The 23,865-nt window shown below is 40.9% G+C and overlaps 1 protein-coding gene and 1 long non-coding RNA gene across 2 annotated transcripts in view; one reads left to right on the top strand and one right to left on the bottom strand.

Moving 5' to 3' along the window:
* SNX6 (sorting nexin 6) overlaps positions 1 to 13,787 on the bottom strand; it is a 63,208-nt gene extending 49,421 nt beyond the window's left edge. Inside the window, exons 1-3 of the mRNA XM_032344014.1 lie at positions 13,504 to 13,787; positions 13,301 to 13,348; positions 591 to 695 (exon numbers count right to left, since the gene is read on the bottom strand). Coding sequence (XP_032199905.1) covers positions 591 to 695; positions 13,301 to 13,348; positions 13,504 to 13,752 — 402 coding nt within the window. The 5' untranslated portion in view covers positions 13,753 to 13,787. The remainder of the gene's footprint in view (positions 1 to 590; positions 696 to 13,300; positions 13,349 to 13,503) is intronic.
* A 1,519-nt stretch (positions 13,788 to 15,306) lies between these two features.
* LOC116591265 overlaps positions 15,307 to 23,865 on the top strand; it is a 44,098-nt gene continuing 35,539 nt past the window's right edge. The window contains exon 1 of the long non-coding RNA XR_004285918.1: positions 15,307 to 15,354. This is a non-coding gene — a long non-coding RNA (uncharacterized LOC116591265). The remainder of the gene's footprint in view (positions 15,355 to 23,865) is intronic.

A 23,865-nucleotide genomic window follows, 5' to 3' on the forward strand; every position in this document is an offset into this window, starting at 1 on the left:
ATTATACTGTACTGCCACCATTACTTAAAGGTTATTAATATATATCAAACTCAACTACTCAAAGGAAAATAAATCTACAATCTGAAAATGTGTCTGAGAACTAAAATCCAAGAAGAAAATATTTTGTAAGGCAGTAATTTATTTACTTAATTTTAAAGATTTTATTTATTTATTTGAGAGAGAGAGAGAGAGAGGAGGGTGGCTGGGGGGAGAGGGACAAGCCTGCGACCATGACCTGAACTAAAATCAGGAGTAGGAGGCTTAACCACCTGTGCCACCCAGGTGCTCGGTAAGACAGTAATATAATTAACTGAAAAAACAAAACTGAAAACAAGAATAGTGAAACATGTTAGTAAGTCTAGAGAAAATAAAATGTGCATTACATCTAGGTTCTGTGATTCTTAAATGTTAATCTTTAAAATGTACATTAAAACAAATACATTCACTAAAACTGTTAAAAGCAGTGAATTATAAACTAAAATATGGTTTCTAATTATGTTCAAAACCAAGGTTCCAGTCAATATATTACTACATATGTAACATTTGCACAATAAATAGCTGAAATAATACATGTTCAAAATCACATTTACCTTTGTGTGAACAGTGAATTTTACTTTATCTCTTTCACTAAGAGCATCAGAAATGTCCACTTGCAGAGCAGCATCACTCTGAAGATCTACATTTATTGCTTTAAGCTAGAAAAAGATAATACTTTAATGAAAAGTTCTGTGGGCTTATACAGAATTTCATTATTTTCTCAGACATTAAGACAATGCAAAAACAGAACAAAAATAACAAAAGAATCTTAAATCTAAAAGGTTATCAAGTTCATTTAAACCTCATATATATTTTGGGAGGCAGGTGCTTTGGGTATGTTACTACTTTTTTTTTTTTAAGATTTTATTTAGTATTTGACAGAGAGAGACACAGCAAGAGGGAACACAAGGCGGGGGTGGGGAGGGTAGTGGGAGAGGGAGAAGCAGGCTTCCAGTTGAGCAGGAGCCCAATGCAGGGCTCCATCCCAGGACCCTGGGATCATGACCCGAGCCAAAGGCAGACACTTAATGACTGAGCCACCCAGGTGCCCTGGCTATGTTATTATCTTAATCAATTTTTGTTCTATACCATTCAACTATACTTTGTATGAGTCGATGTGCTAACCATGATTCATTTTAATTTCACTCAAAAAGTAAACTATTTTTTCTCTAACTTACTCTCTGCCATCATGGTATGTGTGGTTAACTATTCCTCACGATGGACTACCACAGGAAGTCTAGAAGTCACCCTAACCTAGGAGCTTGGATACCCTGGGTTTGAATCCCATCTCTGCACATTAATACTCTGATTTGGATCTTCTCACAAGGCCCATCAAGCAATTTCTGGCAAAGAAACAAAAGCAGAACTGTCCCATTCCCCAGTGGATTCAGATGAAAACTAGTAACAAAATTAGGTACATCTTCAAGAGGCACTGGAGAAGAACCAAGCTAGTCTATAAGCAACGGCACATGGGATGGCACACATATCTATGCTGCATGGTCACAAATTCATATCCTACCACTCTGTAACATCACTACTACCTGAGCAATAGACATGTTTTATCAGGGAAAGGATTCTTCTGTTACTATGCTTCTGCACCAGTTGGTTGGTTCAAGAATAAATACGTGAGACCTTTTGTTTGGAAAAAAAAAAAAACAAGGGGCGCCTGGGTAGCTCAGTGGGTTAAGCCTCTGCCTTCGGCTCAGGTCATGATCTCAGGGTCCTGGGATCAAGTCCCACATCGGGCTCTCTTCTCAGCAGGGAGACTGCTTCCCTTCCTCTCTCTCTGCCTGCCTCTCTGCCTACTTGTGATCTCTCTCTCTGTCAAATAAATAAATAAATAAATAAATCTTAAAAAAAAAAAAAGGAAAAAAAAAAACAACAAAAAACCAAACCATAAAATTAACTATCTTCCGAGAAGATGGTCCATTAAAGTTCAAGTGCTCTAAAAGTAAGGAAAGTATCTACCTTTTTTCTTTTAAAAGATTTTATTTATTTGACAGAGAGAGACACAGCGAGAGAGGAAACACAAGCAGGAAAGTGGGAGAGTGAGAGGCATGCTTTCCACAGAGCAGGGAGCCCAAAGTGGGGGTTGATTCCAGGAGTCTGGTATCACGACCCAAGTGGAAGGCAGCCGCTTAACTGACTGAGCCACCCATGTGCCCCTCCTTTTTTTTTTTCCCCAAAGATTTTATTTATCTATTTGTGAGACAGAGAGAGAGAGCATGAAGGCGGGGTAAAGGGGAGAGGGAGAAACAGACTTCCCGCTGAGCAGGGAGCCTGATGCAGGGCTTGATCCCAAGACTCCAGGACAATGACCTGAGCCAAAGGCAGATGCTTAACTGACTGAGCCACCCAGGCACCAAGTATCTACCTTTTAGAACAAGAAAAATAATTAAAAAAATATTGGCTAAAAATTCTACTGCTTAATACAGGAATAAACTGTGAAACTATTAAATACAATTAAAGATACTACACATGTAAAGCGCTAAGAAAAATGGTAACATAAATACTCAACTACTGCCTGTGATATGCATTAAATTCACATTTCACTCTACAAGCTTTACTATGTTCAAAGAATTAAATATGTTGTAAATTTAGTGCTTTCATTTACGTGTCTATGAGAAGACTTCTCTACTTATAATTCTTTTAAAAAAAATAACTAAATAAACTCTATACCCAGTGTGGGGCTGAAACCCACAACCCAGAGATTAAGTCATATGCTCCACCCACTGAGCCAGCCAGATGCCCCTCTACTTTACAATACTTATCATTAATTCTATTTATAATTCTTAAATTTCATCAATTTTTCTTCCCTTTAAACAAATATACATTCTAAAATGTTTGGCTACTTTGGAGTCTTATTTAAAAAAATCAAACACACTACAAGATAAAAATGAAGTCTTAGCAGCAAAGATAGAAAATTATTTAAAGTCTAATTAACTACCTAGCTTACTTCAAATACTGTAGTTAAACCCGGGACTTATTTTGGGAATCTCACCTAGTCAATGACATTTCACCTTTTTTTTTAAAGATTTACTTGTCAGAGAGAGAGAGAGGGCGTGAGTGAGCACAAATATCCCTGTGATCATAACCACAATTATCTCCAGGAGTTCCTTCCTTTGACATTTCTACTTCTTTGCTTTCCACCTCTTCTGTAAATTATCTTTTATATGTGTTATTAAAGCTGGTAGCCATTCACATATTGCCTTTATGGCCATTAATCCGATCTATCATTTGTCTTTTTCATTCTTTTAGCAGCTATGTTCTAGAATTGATCTCAGGAAAAGTGCCTGAATCATAAAGGCAGTCATAGCAAAATGCTGATGGTGAGACTGTGACTCCTTTAATTTATATTTCATAGTAAATTCAAAATATCAGCTGAAGTGTTCATCCTGATATTGCATTTTTCTACAGTCAGTATGATATACACTTCATACCTCAATTTTTTTTTTTCCATTTCCTGAGATTACAGAGAAAAGGACATATAAAGGAATTATTTTGTTTGGCAATAAGATTTGCTTCACACACATTAGGATTTTTTTTTAAAAGTTCTGTTTTCTAATAACTAAGATGTATAATGGAAAAGCCAGCCAACAAAATGAAATCATCCCCCACATAAATACAAAATTTCCACTGAAAGCTAATCTGCTGTATTTTATCAATTCTAGATGCGTATTTTACGCATTTTAACACTTGAAACAGGAATGCCTTGCAACAGAAAACAAATTTCAGTTTAACTGGAAATACTTTTTTTCTTGGTGATACACAGATTTGATAAAGTATTATATTATAAATTTATAAAGTGTTATATTATAAAGTATTATATTATAAATTTATAATTACATAAAATGCACACAGGATTTTTCAGGCGTATTTTCTTCTTTCTCTAAAGTTAATATTAGAGAGTTTTTATTAAGGGAAAATGAAAGCAAACAACTTGTGATTCATCAACATTTAATTAACTGTCTGAAATTAGTGAGGTCGGTGTGAGGAAATTCTCATTAGATGACATTCACTGGTTTAATTCTTTAAACACTGTGTCAAGGCCAAGAGAAAGACTTGGCAGGGAAAACAGATTAAACAACATAAATATATATCATTAGAAAGATAATTTAGGGGCGCCTAGTTGGTTAAGCATCTGACTTTGGCTCAGGTCATGATCCCAGAGTCCTGGGATTGAGTGTCAGTGACGGGCTCCACAATGAGCTGCCAAGCAGGGAGTCTGCTTGTCCCTCTGCACTGCCCTCCCTTTGTGCTGTCTCTCTCAATAAAATCTAAAAAATAAAATAAGAAAGATAATTTAAAGACAATGCCCTTTTGATTAATTTTCCATAAATACTTATTTAGTAAAGAAGACATTCACTACTAATTTACTATACTGACTCATTTACTATAAAGTATGTACACTAGGACATTCCTAAAAAATTAGTTCCATCTTTTGCCAGAAAAGCAAATGTAGACACATGAGTGGATGGATGAAGAAAATGAAAATAACTATTGCAACAGCCTCCCAATTGGTGTCTTGCTTCTACCCCTTACTTTATTCTATTCCTTACAGAGCTACCAGAAGATCCCATTAAACATTAAACATAAACATCATTCCTCTGCTCAAAACCTAAGGGGTCCCCACTTGGAGAAAAGCCAAAGTCCTTATAGGGGTCTCCCAGGCAATACAAAATCTCTATCTGACATCATCTCTCAGGCTAATCTACTATTCCTCTGGCTCACTGTAAACCTGCCACATGTCTTCCTTGTCGTTCCTTTAATATTGGGGCGTGCTGCCACCTCAAGAGTCTTTGCACTTACTGTTACCTCTACCTGGAATATTCTGCCACCAAATATCTATCTGCAGGAATCACTCCTTCATTTCCTTCAAGTATTTATCAAAACGTCACCTTCTCAGGAAGGCCTTTCCTGTCAGACTATAGCTCAACTCCCTTCTACTTCCTCCTTTTTTTTTTTATATCACTTGTTTACCATCTACTCTCTCTATATATATTTTTAAAGATTTTATTTATTTATTTGACAGAGATCACAAGTAGGCAGAGAGGCAGGCACAGAGAGGGGGGAGCAGGCTCCCTGCTGAGCAGAGAACCCGATGTGGGGCTCAATCCCAGGACCCTGGGATCATGACCTGAGCCAAAGGCAGAGGCTTTAACCCACTGAGCCACCCAGGCGCCCCTATATTTTATTTTTTTAATAGTCCTCCCTAACTAGAATGCCAATTTTGTGAGGACACAGATTTTTGTTTTGTTCATTGCTATATTCCCAGTGGCAGACTTCAACAGCTACATGTTGAATGGAAAGTAGAAAGAAAGGTGGTAATCATAACTGGGCTAAGAAAATGTAATTATAGTACAATCAATGGAAAACCTCTGAGACAGACAGAAGTAAATTCCATTAGTCTCACTAATTCAGGCCAAATTTTAAATCTGTTTAACTCCTAGCCCAGATATGATTTTGAAAGTCCTGTAAAACATCATTTCTATTATTATTTTATGCCTTATACTGAGCAGTCAAATCCATGGTTGATTATATATACATTTTCTGGACACTGGGGTGTGAAACCAGATTTCCTCTCATATACCAGAAACAACAAAACATTACTAGGGTTACATGATATGTCACTCTAACGCCTTTTAAAAAATTTTTTTATTAAGATGTATTAATTTACTTTAGAGAGAGCGAGCATATGCACACAAGGGGGCAGAGGGAAAGGAAGAGAAGCAGACTCCCCACTGAGTGCAGGGCACAAGGCAGGACCCTCAGAACATGACCTGACCTGAAATAAAAAGTCAGGCTGCCTTGAACCCTCCAGGAGCCCCATCCAAAGCCTTTCTGGTGTCACACCCCCACTGCTCTTTTGCCATACCCTGCTTGCAAATTCCCGTAACTGTTATTAACCCAACCATCAACTCTCTGCTTTTACACTTTGAGCTGCTGAGTGTAGCTAGAGAAAGCAGTAACTGGCATTTGCAACCAGATTTCCTCTCACATACCGTTCCAGACACAATAAAACATTACTAGGTTATTACTAGAGTAGTACTAACGGTGTTCATGCCTGTATTCCCTCCAAGTCACAGTTAATACTACTGGTAGTACAAATATAACACTTTACTCTATAGACAATATACTAATATGCATTTATTTAATAAACTTTTAAAGAGATTTTACCATTTTATCTATCTATCTATCTATCAGGGAGAGAAAGAGAGCACGTGCAGGCACCCAAGAGAGAGCACAAGCAGGTTCCCCGCTGAGCAAGGAGTCTGATATGAGACTCAATCCCAGGACCCTGGGATTAAGACCTGAGCCAAAGGCAATTGCTTAACTGACTGAGCCCCCAAAGCGTCCCTTTAATAAACTTAAAAAAAAAAAAAAAAAAAAAAAAAAAGATTTATCCACTTATCTGAGAGAGGGAGAGAGCATGAGTGAGGGGCAGGGCAGACACCTCAACAAGTGTGGAGCCCAACGGGGGCTGGATCTCAGGACTCTGAGATCATGACCAGAACCAAGAGCCGGATGCTTAACCAACTGTGCCACCTAGAAACCCCTTCCCTAGTACTTTTAACCAAACAATCAATTTTTCACCTCATTTTAATGTATTTCAAACAGCTATCTCGGGTACTGTGGAGCACGTAAGGTGAACAAAAAGCTGTGCCTTCAAGAAACTGGTAGTGAGGGAGACAATCAAACCAAAAGAAGTACTTCCCATTTTTCTTCCTCACAGACTGTACCCTGTGCACAATTTAACCTTATCAGTATCTCCCAGTGTGTGACCTTCTATGCGTCTGCAGTGTGTTACCCTCTCTGCTTCTCTCCTCTTCCACACTACTGCATGATACGTCACTCCACTATCTTTCTTACTGGTCCTGTCAACTCTCATTGCTCTTTTTGCCATATCTGGCTTATAAATTCCCACACTCAGGAGCAATTCAACAATGGCCTTTGCTTTCTGAGCTGCTGGTATGGCTACAGAAAAGTCACAATTGTTTATACTGGTCTACTACAAAATTAATGGTCTTCGATTTGCATCGGCTCTTAATACCACTCAGCCCTCTTGAATAGACCTGCTCAGCTCCCCTTCTGATTCCCTTCAGCAACTACTCTCAACTTCTACTTCAACCCTCTAAATTTCCACCCCTCTCTCAACAAGTGACCTGGTTTCCCACATCCCAAAGAAACAACACTAGCAGCTGTTTTCCCTCAGACCTATCAATAAACTCTCTTACAAAAAAAAAAAAATCTAACCTCATCATCTTTTCCACTTTTTCATAAGCAGTGTCCATCTGTTCACCCGAGCATTTAACTTTGCTGTCTGCTTTAGGACCTGCTCATACACTGCTCTTCTAGTTAAGGTTAGACTCTGTCTCACAAATCCTTCACACACTAATTTTTAAATCCAGTAACTTTTTACTCTTCTTGTCCTCTCTGCAGTATTTTTGCCTTAGTGATCATTTTAATTCCTTTAAACTTTCTCAACTTCTGGGGACTTCTCTCATATCCCTCCTACTTCTTTCAGCCCTGTCAATCGATCTGTTCTTCCCTATAATCCTTAAATGTTGGTTTCCACAGGTGCTATCTAAGCTGGGCAATCTCAGCCATTCTCGACTGTAACTCCTAAGTATTTATCATCAATTCAAACCTCTTAAATTCCCAATCATGCTTTCGCAGTACCAACTAGACATATCTGCCTACAAGTACTCGCTTATTAAACAATGGAATGCCAGGGCGCCTGGGTGGCTCAGTGGGTTAAAGCCTCTGCCTTCAGCTCAGGTCATGATCCCAGGGTCCTGGAATCAAGCCCCACATCGGGCTCTCTGCTCAGCAGGGAGCCTGCTTCCCCCTCTCTCTGTCTGCCTCTCTGCCTACTTGTGATCACTCTCTCTGTCAAATAAATAAATAAAATCTTAAACAAACAAACAAAAAAACCAGAGTGCCTTCAATGTGCAAAACCACTGTCCTAGGAGCTAGGGATAGAGCAGTGAAAAGACACAATCCTCACCCTTTCAGGAAAGGGATCAGATACCTACCTTATAGGTACTTCAAATCCGACATATATGAAACCAAACATTTTATCTACCTCAGTTCTTTTACCCTGCATTCCTCATTTTCTCCTTCTCCTCTGCCCAGCCCATGTACTTCTACAGTCACTATACCCCACCAATTCTACCTCCTAAGCATCTCTTTGCTATGTCCCTTCCTTCATCCTCCCTTCTGATTTAATTATACCTTCATCATTTTTCATCTGGACTATTACAACAGCCTGTTAACTGGCTTCTCTGCTTTGTGGAAGAAAGAATCAACCTCTACATCAGAGTAATCTACAGTGCTATTTTCATCTAGGCATAGGTCTTTCACAGCTTAAAATCCCCAAGGACTTCCCACTGCCTGGAATCTTAATTATTATGCAATTTACACTTGATCTATACTATCCATTATCTACCCTTGCTTCCTGTGAGAACAAGTGCTCCAGGTGGAACCAAATTACCTACCCAGGCTACCCACTCTGCTGGCAAGCCTTCCCCTTCCATGAGAGCCTACAAAATTCCTGGTCAATATTTAAGGCTTAGCTCATTTAGGTAACAGCACAGCAGTTAAAAAAATGCCAGACCTGGAGCTAGACTGCCTGAGTCTGACTTCAGCTCATATTGGTTGTTACAACCTTGGGCAAATTATTTAATCTCTCTGAACCTCAGATCTCCTTTCCAAACTAGAAAGTAGCAGCTACTAAACAGGGATTTGAGAATTGAGTGAGTATATGGAAAGTACCTGGCCCACAGTGAATGCTAAGTCAGTATGCAGTTATCATTATGGCTTCACTACGTCCCTTCTCCCAAAAGCAAACACTCCCTCCTTTGTACTTCTATGGCACTTTACCATAAGTCTGCCACTACACTGTGATGGTCTTAAGGCAGGAACTTTCTCTTTTTCCTTTGCCAACATAATCGATGTCACATTTTTATCTTAAGTATCAATAAATGTGGAATATGCTCAAACTAAATGCTGTGCAGGTACCAAAGAAAATGCCAACATGTGGCCAAGTCTTCAAAGATAAATCAAATTTCAAGTGGAAAAAAAAAAAAGGTGAGAAAAAAAACAACAACACTCTGCCACATTAATAGGCATGGATAAAGCAGACATTAAAGTACCCTGGCAATGACAAGCAGACTAGAATATGTCTAGTGTGACAGAAATACTGAGAAATGAAGCCAGCCTGAAAATGTCATGAACGGTGTTTAATGCTAGCCCAAGGAGTTTGAACCTTACTGCAAGAAGAACTGGGTCCAGGTAAATGCTTTTGACTAGTGTGGTTATATGATTTAATCATTTAAAGTCAGGAAACTTTAATGTCAAGCTGGACTGGAAGGTAGACAGAAAGGATACAGAGACTAATGACAGGTAACAAATAGCAAGGACATTAAGGGGGTCCTTACTCATTAAAGATGGGCTAAACATTTTTGAGATGAAATTAACTGGCCTTGGGGACACCTGGGTCAGTTAAGTGTCTGCCCTCGGCTCAGGTCATGATCCCAAGGCATCAGGCTCCCTGCTCAGCGGGGAGCCTGCCTATCCCTCTGCCTGCCGCTCCCCCTGCTTGTGCACTTTCTGTGACAAATAAATAAACCTTAAAAAAAAAAAAAAAGAAAAAAAGAAATTAACTGGCCTCAGTGACTATTCTGATATGGAGATGAAGGACAGGATTCAGAAGTTTCTTGCCTGCGTGACTGGAAAATGATAATATAACAAAGATGAGAGATAAAGAGGGAGGAGGAAGGCTAGGAATCCAGAAGAGGGGTAGTTACTCCACCTGAAGTAATTCTAAAAACAGTAAACATATTATTTACAATTAAAAGCAAATGCTAAGCAAATTCTGCCAACAATGTGTTGGCACTTACTGCTTTTATTTAACAAGCACATCTGAGCAAACTGTGTCCAGTTCAAAGGGCTCATTTGTTTACTAAATAATATGTTACTGTCCTTCGTTTTGGGGAAAAATGGCCTATTATGTAGAGGTATGGCTGAAGAGTGGCCAGTAATTTTCAATATTGTGTATTTCTTAAAGCCTGCTTTTTAAGTTTTCACAATTCAGTATTTTTTTTAAGGCAGTAAGATTCTCTTCTGATCCAAAAATCATGATGAAAATTTAAGGCTGCTTAAGAATGTATTTAAAAGTATTAACTTTAATTTTGCTTACTTGTTGCTCTGTAGGAATGCTTACATTATTTTTGAGTCTGTGACTTATATCAAAATTTCTATTGAGGGGCACCTGGGTGGCTCAGTGGGTTAAAGCCTCAGCCTTCGGCTTGAGTCATGATCTCAGGGTCCTGGGATAGAGTCTTGCATAGGGCTCCAGCCTGTTTCCCCCCTCTCTCTGTCTGCCTGCTTCTCTACTTGTGATCCCATCAAAAAAAAAAAATAAATAATCTTAAAAAAAAATTTCCTATTGATACATGCACTTCATGCTTTTTCTCTCTCAAAAGTTTCTTAAAAGGCTGAACACAATAACCTAAAATAAAAGTACAATGTCTAAAAGTTCTAATTATGGCAATCTATTTCTATCAGAGCAAACACAATATAAGGAAATTTAAACAGGCCAGATATTTGTTCCTGAATGATGAAACAGCAGAGTAACTATGAAGTTGTAATCAAACTTCAGTGCACAAAAGAATCTTCTTGGGTGCTTGTTGAAAAAGTAGTAAATGACAATTACACAGGATTTAAAAAAAGAAGTATTAATCTGTCCTTCTCCCTACTTTGGGAGATTGATTTACTAGGGCAGGGCCCAGAAACTTGTTTTATTTTCCAAACACCCCAGGTGATTCTGAAGCAAATGTTTCAAGGTCACTTTGAGAAATACTTATACTGGCCCTGGTATCAGAAACATGGTTTAGTTTAAAGTCCACCTCTCCCCCTCATTGGCTGTGTGACCTTACACCGCTTACTTAGTTTCCCCAAGGTTCAGATTTCTTATCTGTAAAAGGCGAATACTAAAAGTTTCATAAGGATGATGAGAGAATATAATGAAATAATGCTTATACAGTACTTAACACAGTGCCCACCTATAATTATTACTATGATTCACCCATTTCCACAAGACAAGGAATAAGGAAGAACTGGACATATATACATATTAACCATGACAACCTAAATGCTTTGTAATTCATGGTAACGTTTTTTCATTTCCTTCTGGTAAGGCAGGCTCTTTGTCTCTCTTTCCCTCTAATTTTGTTATACATGAAAAAAGTTTTTAAATATATTACATTATGTGCTTCAAGTTTTATAAACAAATCTTACCAAAGGCGTAAGGCAATGAAAGCAAATATTAACTAGAAAATACTCTGCTTTTCATATCAAAATAAATACTCAAAAAATTAATACTTTTATTGAACATTAGCCAGATTTTACAAAAGAGCAAATTCTGTTTGCTTTTTCTGGTAGACCATAAAAATTAGAGACAAAGTCATCTAAATAAAGAATGCCAACTGCTTTATATTTAGAAAAATCAGTTTAATTGTACTATAATCAATTAATCTTTTATTACACAACTCTACTGTCTTTCCTATTTTAAAATCCAAAATGTAATTTTTCAAAGATTTTATTTATTTGACAGAGAGACAGATCACAGGCAGAGAGGCAAGGAGGGAGGGAGAGAGAGAGAGAGAAGCAGGCTGTCTGCTGAGCAGAGAGCAGGGTGCAGGGCTTGATCCCAAAACGCAGAGATCAAGACCCCAGATGAAGGCAGAGGCTCAACCCACTGAGCCACCCAGGTGCACCACCAAAATGTAATTTTTAAGTGGCCATCTAATGCTACTGTCTTATCCCAGAACATATAGATACACATCTACAGTTTTTTTTTTTTTTTTTTTTAAAGATTTTATTTATTTATTTGACAGAGAGAAATCACAAGTAGATGGAGAGGCAGGCAGAGAGAGAGAGAGGAGGAAGCAGGCTCCCTGCCAAGCAGAGAGCCCGATGCGGGACTCGATCCCAGGACCCTGAGATCATGACCCGAGCCGAAGGCAGCGGCTTAACCCACTGAGCCACCCAGGTGCACCACCAAAATGTAATTTTTAAGTGGCCATCTAATGCTACTGTCTTATCCCAGAACATATAGATACACATCTACAGTTTTTTAAAACTCACTAGAAACTAAACTTTTTAGAAATAATCAGAAATCCTATATGATGCTTTCACACACCAAATTCTAAATGATGCTTTTGTGTAAACTGAGAAATTTATTAAAACATCATTTATAAAAGTAGGCAGCCCCGTTATCCTTCTTACCATCTGAAAACTTTATAAAGCTCGCCAGTTAATACTAACTACCTCATCTTTTATTTAAAAAACAGTAATATCCTACAAGAATATTTTGTCACCTGCCAAAAATCGACTAACTGATGTGTCTTTCACATTACCGAACATGAATAAGTAAAGGCAAAATGGGAAACTGAAGTGCAGGCTGTTAAATGTGATGGACCCGAGGAACCTTGCTGAGCTGCAATCACCATATATCAATATTATTCAAGCGCTTACTTGTACAACGTACCCCCCTCCCCCAGCTTCAGACAAGGCAAAAGAGGGGAGACAACAGGAGGGAGGAATTAGAGCCTGGAGGCCTTTTCTTAAGTGGCAGGCAACTGGCCTCAAACCACCACCGCGGGAACTCCGCAAAAAAAATGTATGTTTTTGGATATTAAGAAACGTGAAGGCACCATGAGCTTCCAGCACTTTGCAAAATCTGGTACGATACTGAAGAAGAGTTAAGGTTCGGCAACCGTAAAATTCCTTGCAAACGGGTAATTTACAAAAAGCCTGTACTCTGTTTTAGAAGGTGAGAAAAGTGGGAGGCAGCGGGTTCGACGTCCACAACGGGAGAAAACTGAGGGTGCCACCACAAAGGTCTGAGAATGGGTTTTCATAGCCCCTCAAAGCGTCGGGGGCTGGGGGGTAAGGATCCAGCTCCGACCTCCACTTCCACTTCCCACCTGCGCCCCAAGCCGGGCGGGGGAGGAGGTCCAAGGGAGGGTCTGAGGCGGGGCGGGGGACAGGAAAGCTGCTGTGGGTCCCCAGGAAATCAGAACCGAGCGCCCCCGAGGGAGGAACGGCTGCAAGAGGGCGGGGCGCGGTGCAGCGAGGAAACCGAAAGGAGGACGCCGGAGACAAGGTGCCGCGCGACTGGGGACCCTTCCTGGTACCACACCCAGGGGCCAAGGCGGGGGCGAAAGGGTCCCGTGAGCGAGAAGAAGGCAGAACTTACTCCGCGGTCCTCCTCCGAGAGGAAGTCGGGGCCGTCGTCCAGGCCTTCCTGCGGGGTCGCCGGACCCGGCGCACCAGGGGAAAAGATGGAGTTGGGGAGACACAAAGGGAGACATTAGTGCTAGGCCGGCGCGGCCCCCGCGCCCGCCCCGCGCCCGCCGCCCCCACCGCGCGCCCGGGGCTCGGCGCCGCTGGAACACCCACCATCATGGCTGCTCCGAGGCGAGGGCCAGCGCACGCGCGCACCGCACCGCGGGGCCGGAGGGAGCCGGCAGCAGCGGGAGAGGCGGGGCTGGTGGCGGCAGGAGGAGGCGGGGTCTCGGAGCAGCCTGCCCCGCCCCGCCCTGGCGCGGGGGGCCGGGGGCGGTAAGCTGCGGGAAGGGGGAAAGCAGGGCCCTCCGCCCGAGGTTGGAGCACCCCAGTCGGAAAGGGCCCGTAGGCCCAGACCCACATGGCTGCGGGCAGGTCGCGGCTGGCCGGCTCTGACCCGGAAGGCGCCGAATGCCACCTGGGGAGCTGTCCAGTTTCCTTTCCCTTAGGGCTGCAGCGGGGAAAAAAAAAAAAAAACGAGCGTCCTCCGGAAGCCAAATAAATCGCCTAGTCTTTGTATTATGCCACACAATAATTAATCACAATTAATATTTTGCCTATAGAAATTGTGGGAACTAAGGGCCTTCGCACAGTGAGCTGTAATCAAGCTTTTACGGTTGGTGAGGTAATAACCTCAGGGTTTAGGGTGCTAATGGTTAAGAACTATAAAAGTGAGCTGTTCCCGTTACAAGAGCATTTCTTTCCTTTTTATGAACGAGCGCCTCCAGACCTACTCTTAACTGTCCGGCCGGACAGCACCACATGGGTGTCCACAGGCAATTTAAAGGACGGGACAAAATCATTCCTTAACCTTTGCCCCATGTCACCTTTTACGCACGCGGACACACGGGCAAATGTACATGCCATCCTTGTGCTTCCAGTCACTTAATGGTATCGGCATGCTTCCACTTTTCAGACCAGAAACCTCCAAGTCCTATTCAAATCCTTCCTTCTCCCTCACTCCTCACTCCATTTAGTAACAGATTCTGTTGCATCTGTAATTTATTGTCTCATCTCTTAAATTAGTCCCAATCCTCCCTCTCCTCCCGTCCACAGCAATTACCCTCAGTATCTGCCTGAACCCTTGCAATACTCTCTTAACTTTTCTTATTTTCATCTCTCTCCTTCGTTCTACATCTTGCCACCAGTGGTTCGTTCTTTCTCTTCCTTCCTTCCTTCCTTCCTTCCTTCCTTCCTTTCTTTCTTTCTTCCTAAGATTTTATTTGACACAGAGAGAGAGAGAGGAGCACAAGCAGGCAGAGCAGCAAGCAGAGAGAGAAACAGGCTCCCCGCTGAGCAGAGAGCCCAATGGTGGGGCTCCATCCCAGGACTCTGGGAACATGACCTGAGCTGAAGGCAGATGCTTAACCGACTGAGCCACTCAGGTGCCCCTCCAGTTTTCCTCCTAAGACACAGACATCAATGATAAGGCTGCTAACCCTGTCCATGATCTTTACACATTTTTATTACATTAAGGTCCAACTCCTCCGCCTAGCATTTAAGGACTCCACACTTGACTCTCTCCCTATTCTGCCAGGCCCTCTGTCCTATCTTGTTGAATTGAAGCTCTTACAAAAATAATGTTAAACTATTAATAATTTCTTGAGAACTTCTTGTAGCTTTCATTTTGTATGTAAGGAGAACTGAGGCATAGAGAAATTAAGTTACTGCCCAAACAAGGGTTATTCTCCACTTGGGTGGGGCGTGGCTTTATTTTTTGTCTTTTGTTTCTTGTTTTCCAGTGCATTGTAGTAACTACTGGAGGAGTGTTTTTTTCCACTGGGAGTCATGAGGCATCATGCGGTGTCAGTATAGTGTGATGAAGTGTCAGGAGGAATGTTCTAGTAATCTGTTGTTGGTGAAAAGTACCAATATTTCCTATTTTGTTTTTGGATTGAAGGTAATGCCTTCAATCCAAATGGAGCTACAGTTAATGAATGGGATTTGCATACAGCTGATAGGAGGGTAAGTGTGTCCTATGGACAAAGATTGAGAAGTGTCACCTAGGACCACCTAAATGTCTCTGATCATTAACCAAGGGTTTCAAGACTCAAGCCAAGACCGGAAACATTGTACAGAAACACTCCAATTATCAAATGTTAAACTTAGAAATCACTAGTTAAAAGCAAGATTTAAAATATGAGTAGCCAAGGGGCGCCTGGGTGGCTTAGCCGGTTAAAGCCTCTGCCTTCGTCTCAGGTCATGATCCCAGGGTCCTAGGATTGAGCCCCGCATCAGGCTCTCTGCTCAGTGGGGAGCCTGCCTCCCTTTCTCTCTCTCTGCCTACTTGTGATCTCTGTCTGTGAAATAAATAAATAAAATCTTAAAAAAAAAAAAAAGAGTAGCCAAATAACATTATCAACAGAGACATTTAATAATTACTGCAGTTAAAATCAATGGCTGATGGGGCACCTGGGCGGCTCAGTAGGTTAAGCCTCTGCCTTTGGCTCGGGTCATGGTCTCAGAGTCCTGGATCAAGCCTTGCATTCGGCTTTCTGCTCGGCGGGGAGCCTGCTTCCCCCTCTCTCTCTGCCTGCCTCTCTGTCTACTTGTGATCTCTCTCTGTCAAATAAATACATAAAATCTTAAAAGAAAATCAATGGCTGAGGGCGCCTGGATGGCTTAGTCATTAAGCGTCTGCCTTTGGCTCAGGTCCTGGGATTGAGCCCCACTTCGGGCTCCCTGCTCTGTGGAAAGCCTGCTTCTCCCTTTCCCACTCCCCCTGCTTGTGTTCCCTCTCTCATTGTGTCTCTCTCTGTCAAATAAATAAATAAAATCTTTAAAAAAAAAATCAGTGACTGAAAATTCACATGAGTAGAGAACCCAACCTTGAAATAATAAAGTTATTCATTAATACCTGAGCCTATCTATCTAGGTAAAGGTCTCCAACTATACTTTGTAAATGATAAGAAGGAATTATCAGTAACAGATACTAACAACTATCAGAAAGGCAGTTACAGGGGTGCCTGGGTGGCTCAGTGGGTTAAGCCTCTGCCTTCGGCTCAGGTCATGATTCCAGGGTCCTGGGATTGAGCCCCACATCAGGCTCTCTACTCTGCGAGGAGCCTGCTTCCTTCTCTCTCTCTGCCTGCCTCTCTGCCTACCTTTGAGCTCTGTCTGTCAAATAAATAAATAAAATCTTTAAAAAGAAAAAAAGGCAGTTGCAGAGTTTAAGGAATATCAAAGGAAAAGAGATTAAAATTAGCTCACACAACAGATTTTTCTGCTACTTACAGAATAAATTGAGAAGATATTAAAACTGAACCACTTCTCTAGTATTATTTTTTAAAGATTTATTTATTTATTTTAGAGAGAGAGAGACACACACACACACACACACACACACACACACACACAGCATGACGGGGAGGGGCAGAGAGAGAGGGAGAGAAAATCCCAAGAAAGCCCCACACCAAGCGTGGAGTCTGACATGGGGTTCGATCCCAGAACCCTGACTGAGTCATGACCCGAGCTAAAACCAAGAGTTAGTTGCTTAACTGACTGTGCTCTCCCCCGACAGGATCTCCTTCCCTAGTACTTTTAGCCAAATAATCAATTTTTCATATTGTTTTAATAGATTTTTGTGAAATTACCTGCTTCTATATAAATTTCACAAGCATATTGTGTTGAATCACAATCTGATTTTTTTTTTAAAGACTTTATTTATTTATTTGAGAGACAGAGATCACAAGTAGGCAGAGAGGCAGGCAGAGGGAGAGAGGAGAAAGCAGGCTCCCCGCCCAATAGAGAGCCCGATTCAGGGCTCGTGGGATCATGACCTGAGCCAAAGGCAGAGGCTTAACGCACCGAGCCACCCAGGCGCCACTCACAATCTGATTATTTCATAGATTTAGTTACATAAAAATAAAATATTACAGTTTGGAGTAGATACTAAATAGTGTTTCAAAAACAAACGTACTGGAAGATTTTAGAGAAAAGTAAACTTTTAGAGAATAATAAACAAGTCACTTTTAAATTTTGGGAAAATAAAAAAATATATTTGCTTTGAACATTTTTATCAAACAAAAACCGACTTTTTTTCTAGAAGAAAAACTTAAAAAAACTGAAATGATGATTATTTAATTAGATTTAGAAGAAAACTGTTTAATGCCTTTTATCATGTTCTCATCAAAGAAAGTTTCACCAAAATGTATTTTTATCAACTCCTCATTTCCTCGAATTCTAGACCATTTCTTGTTTTGGACAACCTTTGGGTCCTAATTCTTCCCTTCTCCCTGGGAGTTATATTACAACAAAATTCTCTACAGAAAGATTGCTGAACCCTGTTTTTTCCAGTTATATCAGTCAGGGTGTGTTTACCTGCAAGTAACAGAAAACATCAATTCGAATAAACTGAGCAGTACAGAAATGTGTGATCTCACAACAAAAAATAAGGAGTCTCTAGGCATAGTACAGATCTTCCTCACTTTATGATGGTGTTACAACCTGATAAAACCATCATAAACTGCAAATACCATAATTGAAATTTCATGTAATACACTTAACCTATTCAACATCATAGCTTAGCCTACCCCACCTTAAACATGCTCAGAACACTTATATTAGCTACAGTTGGGCAAAAAGCATCTAACACAAAGCTTATTGTACAATAAGGGTTGAATATCTCATGTATTCATTGAATTCTGTACTGAAAGTGAAAAACAGAACGGTTGCATGGGTACAGAATGATTGTAAGTGTATTGGTTGTTTACCCTTGTGATTGCATGGCCAACTGGAAGCTGTGGTTCATAAACCACACTTTATTTAAATAAATCAATAAGCAAACAAACAATACAGATACCGTATATAGAAGATCAAAAATAAAGAGTCATGTCTCAGGAAAATGAAGGTGGAAAAGTGAATGTTCCAGAGATGAAAATTACTCTTAGAGAAACACAATCAACTCCCACTTTCCTGGGATTCAGCCCTGGGAATCAGTATCAGTCGTGGACCAGCTGAAATAATCTTGACCATAGTGCCTGAGGACCAAGAGAAAAAGTGACATCATCTCTACAGAACCCTGACCCCAAGGCACATGCAGATTTATTGATTAATGTTCATACCTCTAATTCTATTTGGAAGAATTCCTTTTAGAAGCCGAAGACCATTACACTGAAGTCTAGCACATTTTCTTTTGCCTATTTTATTTTATTTATTTTTAAAGATTTTATTTATTAAGTAAATAAATAAATTTATTTATTAAATAAATAAATAAAATCTTAATCTCTTAAATAAAGAGAGAGAGGGGGAACATAAGCAGGGGGAGTGGGAGAGGGAGACGCAGGCTTCCCCCTGAGCAGGGAGGCTGATGTGGGGCTTGATCCCAGGACCCTGGGATCATGACCTGAGCTAAAGGCAGATGCTTAATGACTGAGCCACCCAGGTGCCCTCTTTTGATTTAAACACGAGTTGATAAGGACAGAGACATAGAGGACAGTTTAGTGTTGCTCCGTGCCTAGAACAAAAGCAGCATATATATTATGTTAAATCATTTCTAAGTCGTATTTCAATATTGATGATTTGAAACCCTCATTCCTCCATCACAGAGCTGCAGGGGAGGGAGGAGACAGAAACCTGCAAGAAATACAGGGAGGTGCCTAACACATGACACTCGTAAGTAGTTAGAAAAATTAAAATGGTATTAAAATAATTTAAGGTTTCCTACCCCTCTATTCCCAGATGTGAAATGCTTTAGGAGAAGGGAAATGTATGTTTAGACATATTTTCTTTCATCTTTTGTTATATTCCATTATTTCACTTGAGGATTCGGGCCCTACAGAGAAAGCAGAAACAAAGAGTGCAAATCTTCCGAACAATTTTTGAAATAAAATTAATTTGAAAAAACTTTAAAAGAGTTAATTAACTAAATTGTTGGACGCTATGCCACACATAACCCATTGTTTCTCTAGTTAAGCATTTCTTGCTTTTTTTTTTCTAGTTAAGAATTTCTGCCTTCAGAACAAAAGCTACACTTCCCTCACATAAGATATTCTACTACTCTAGGGATTTTTCACCCTTTTTCTTTCATGTCCGTGTGTGTGTGTGTGTGTGTGTGTGTGTGTGTGTGAAACATTTTCACTTCTTATTTTGGAACCTGGGATTTTTTTTTTTTTTAAGATTTTATTTATTTATTTGACAGACAGAGATTACAAGTAGGCAGAGAGGCAGTCAAAGAGAGGAGGAAGCAGGCTCCCTGCTGAGCAGAGTCCGATGCGGGGCTTGATTCCAGGATCCTGGGATCATGACCTGAGCCGACGGCAGAGGCTTTAACCCACTGAGCTGCCCAGGAGTCCCGGAACCTGGATATTTTTAGAAGTCCTTGTTGCAAAGGACGTTGACCCAAGATGTCTCCTGAAAAAGTGATTAATCCAAAAAGCAAAACTCAGCAACTTCAAATCATTTTTGGATACTCCCTCTACTCACACTGATATCAATGCTATATGTTTTCATCTTTTAAAGATTGAATTCAGGAGCTGAGAAATCCCATGTCTTCTCTTAGTCAGAGTCATATCACATTAACTTTTAGAGCTGGGTCCTTTCATTCTTTTGGTTGATGAACAGATAATTAACCTTAATGTTGGCAATTACATTCATTCTGCTGACATAGATGGCGTCTAAATTTTTTCAATACCAGATGAGGTTTCCTTGATGAAACTTCAGTTTGGTGGTTGAATTGAGCACTCTCTTTTTTTTTTTTTAAAGATTTATTTGTTTGAGAGCAAGAGAGAGAAAGCACGAGTCAGGGAAGGGGCAGAGGGAGAGAGAGAGAGAATCTCAAGGCGACTCTGCTGAGCCTGAGTGCGGAGCCTAATCCAGGGCTCAATCTTACGATCCTGAGACCATAACCTGATGGCAGCCAGTGCCTCTGGACTGAGTACTCTTATGTGCAACATTGAGTGAGGTATGGCAATTTTCAAAAAGAGTTCCATGGGAAAAAAAAAAAAAAAAGAGTTCCATGGGACTATTAACAGGTTTCTATAAACATGCTTTTTTAAAAAAAATTTTTTTAAATTCTTTTTAAAAATTATTTATTTATTTATTTTAAAATAAACATATTATGTGTTTTTATCACCAGGGGTACAGGTCTGTGAATCGCCAGGTTTACACACTTCACAGAACTCACCATAGCATATACCCTCCCTAATGTCCATAACCCCACCCCTCTCTCCCCACCCCCCTCCCCCCAGGAACCCTCAGTTTGTTTTGTGAGATTAAGAGTCATTTATAGTTTGTCTTTTTTTTTTTTTTTTAAATTTTATTTAAGTAATCTCTGTCCCCAACACGGGGCTCAGACTCAAGACTCTGAGCTCAAGAGTCTTACGCTCTTCCAGCTGAGCCAGACCAGTGCCACTATAAACATGCTTTGTAAAGCATTTGTTACAAATGTGTTCTGCTAGGGCACCTGGGTGGCTCAGTCGTTAAGCATCTCCCTTTGGCTCGGGTCATGATCCCAGGGTCCTGGGATTGAGCCCCACACTGGCCTCCCTGCTTAGTGGGAAGCCTGCTTCTTCCTCTCCTACTCCCCCTGCTTGTTTGTGTTCCCTCTCTTGGTGTCTCTCTGTCAAATAAGTAAATAAATTTTTTTTTTTTAAATTTTATTTGTCAGACAAAGAGAGAGAAGAGAGCCTGCACGCAGTTGGGCAGGCAGAGTAGCAGGTAGAGGCAGAGGGAGAAGCAGGCTCCCCCCAGAGCAAGGAGCCTGAAGTGGAACTCGATCCCAGGACACTGGGATCATGACCCAAGCCGAAGGCAGCCGCTCAACCAACTGAGCCACCCAGGCGTCCCTAAATAAATAAAATCTTTAAAAAAAAAAAAAAAGTGCTCTGACAGATCTTACCTGATGTGTTTTTAAGGACAAAGTTCAGAAGAAGTTGAAGAAATTATCTCTTTACACACATACATCTCTGAAAGTAAATAGCAATTGCCAGGGGCTGGGCAGGGTTGGGGGAGAAATAGTGACTGCTACTGGGTATGTGGTTTCTTTTTACAGTGTTGAAAATATTCTGGAATTGGATAGTTATGATGGTTACTTTTTAAAAAATATTTATTTATTTTACAGAGAGAGAGAGCACAAGCAGGGGGAGCAGCAGGCGGAGGGAGGAGAAGCAGACTCCCCGCTGAGCAGGGAGCCCGATGTGGAGCTCGATCCCAAGACCTTGGGATCATGACCTGAGCCAAAGGCAGACACTTAATTGACTGAGTCACCCAGGTGCCCTTGAATAGTATACTTTAAAAGAGGGCAGGTTATAGTATGTGAATTATATCTCAATTTAAAAAAAAGAATGAAGTAACTTCAGGGAATTTATTTCTTAGGAGTTTACACACAGTTTTAAAGAAGATATTTCAAAAGGTCACAGCATTCTTTTCTGAAAAGATATCTGTATGTTTGCATAAAGGAGAATGAGTTATGTATACAAACCCCATGCCTTGTTTGGAAAACCTGCTCTCTCACCCTTCTGCTTTAATCTTTCTAGGAGTAGCTTATCCCCTTGTTTAGGATCAAAGGGTAGCTGGGCAAGAACCATTGTCCAGCAAAGATTAATGAGGTTAAGTCCCAGCAAGCCTGGGAGGGGGCTGCAACCTCTACCATAGGAGTCTCAAGAAAGGAAATGTATAGGGATCAGGAAACAATTCCAGCTCCCAGAACAAAAGGCCTAAAAACACCTCATGGAGATCAGCCATAGGCCCTGGGCACCCCCTTCTGTTTGTCCCTTTGGTGCTGTTGCTCAGACATAACTGGGTCCAAGAGTTCCAGAAACATGAAGCTTTCCAATTCAGGAGTGGGTGTAAACAATATTTGGTCATTGTGTTCCATGAAGAATAAAATGGCAGGTCTAGGAAACCCTTTGATTTGTGGTGCTGAATTTTCCTACCCACTATAGTGAAAAGACTCGAAGGTTAGTCTGGTCTAGAAGTGAGAGCTTCCCAGATTTCAGTATGGGTAGGTGGTATAAGGTCCTTCTCTGTTCTCACTGCCTAAACTGACTTCTCTTCTCATCTTAGCCTCTTCCAATCCTATTCATCCTTCAAAATTGGTCCAAGAGTTGCCTCCATCACCACTCCTTCCTCACCTGTAATGGTTAAGAAAGGATGGCTCTGGGGATCATCTCCTATGTTCAGATGCTGGCCTTGTGACTTGTAACTGTGGGCGAGCCATTTTCTCTCTCTGCCAGTGTCTTCATACGTAATATGGCAACAATAACATAGTGTCTGGAGTTAGACATCCTGAATGGCAATCTGAGCTTTGCCATTTAACTATTGTGGAGTCTTGACATTTTCTTAAACAGTTTTGTTCTTTGGTTTCTCCTTTTTTTTTTTTAATTTTTAAAAAATTAAAAAAAGAGATTTTATTTATTTGACAGAGAGAGAGATCACAAGTAGGCAGAGAGGCAGGCAGAGAGAGTGAGAAGCAGGCTCCCTGCTGAGCAGAGAGCCCGATGCAGGACTTGATCCCGGGACCCCGAGACCATGACCTGAGCTGAAGGCAGAGGCTTAACCACTGGGCCACCCAGGTGCCCCCCTCTTTTAGAAAAAAATTTTTTATTTATTTGAGAGAGAGCAGGAACAGGAGCGGCAGAGGGAGAGGAAGAGAGAATCTCAAGCAGACTCCCTGCTCAGCGCAAAGTCCAATGTGGGGCTCAATTTCATGACCATAAGAACTGAACTGAAATCAAGTCAGAGACTCAATTGACTGAGCGACCTAGGCGCCCCAAGTTTTCTCTTTCTTCAAAATGAGGATAATAAATAACATGTAACTCAATCTCAAAGGGTTCAAGGAGGTTTAAAATAATCCATATACAGCGCATAAAAGAGTATCAGACATAAGGCAAAAGCTGAGATGTTTGTTATGATACTGTTATCATTTTCTTAGAACTACCCTGTCCCACTCCTGATAAGTGGGTCCCCCAAAGCCCTGTTTCCATCATGGACAGTAAACCTATGTTACAACTTATTGGACCAGAGGAGGGCAGCTGACTCAAGCTGGCTGGGCCAATCAGATTCCTCTGCTTAAGAATTTTAGGAGGGGAGGGGCACCTAGATGGCTCAGTCAGTTGAATGCTAGACTCTTGGTTTAGGCTCAGGTTGTGATCTCAGCTTAGGTCATGATCTCAGGGTCCTGGGATTGAGCCCCATGTTGGGCTCCACATTCCGCAGGGAGTCTTCTTGAGATTCTTTCTCTCTCTCTCCGCCCCATCCCCCCCTCAAATAGATAAATAAATAAATACATCTTTAAAAAAAATTTTTTTTAGCAGGGATAAAAAAAGAATTTAAGCAGAGGCATGTAGAGATAGAGTTGGAAGCTGAGTGACTTTAATGGCAGGGCCTTCATAAGATAAAAGCACTCCAGAATACTGCTGCTGAGGTCCCTGGTGCTGCTCAGGCAGACTTGAGCCAAAGACCCGTCCCCTTTAAGAAGTCTCATGATTTTAAAATCTTTAAAAAAAAAAAAAAAAAAAAAGTCTCATGATTTGACTT

Source organism: Mustela erminea, chromosome 5 (genome assembly GCF_009829155.1).
Source record: "Mustela erminea isolate mMusErm1 chromosome 5, mMusErm1.Pri, whole genome shotgun sequence".
Lineage (NCBI taxonomy): Eukaryota > Metazoa > Chordata > Mammalia > Carnivora > Mustelidae > Mustela > Mustela erminea.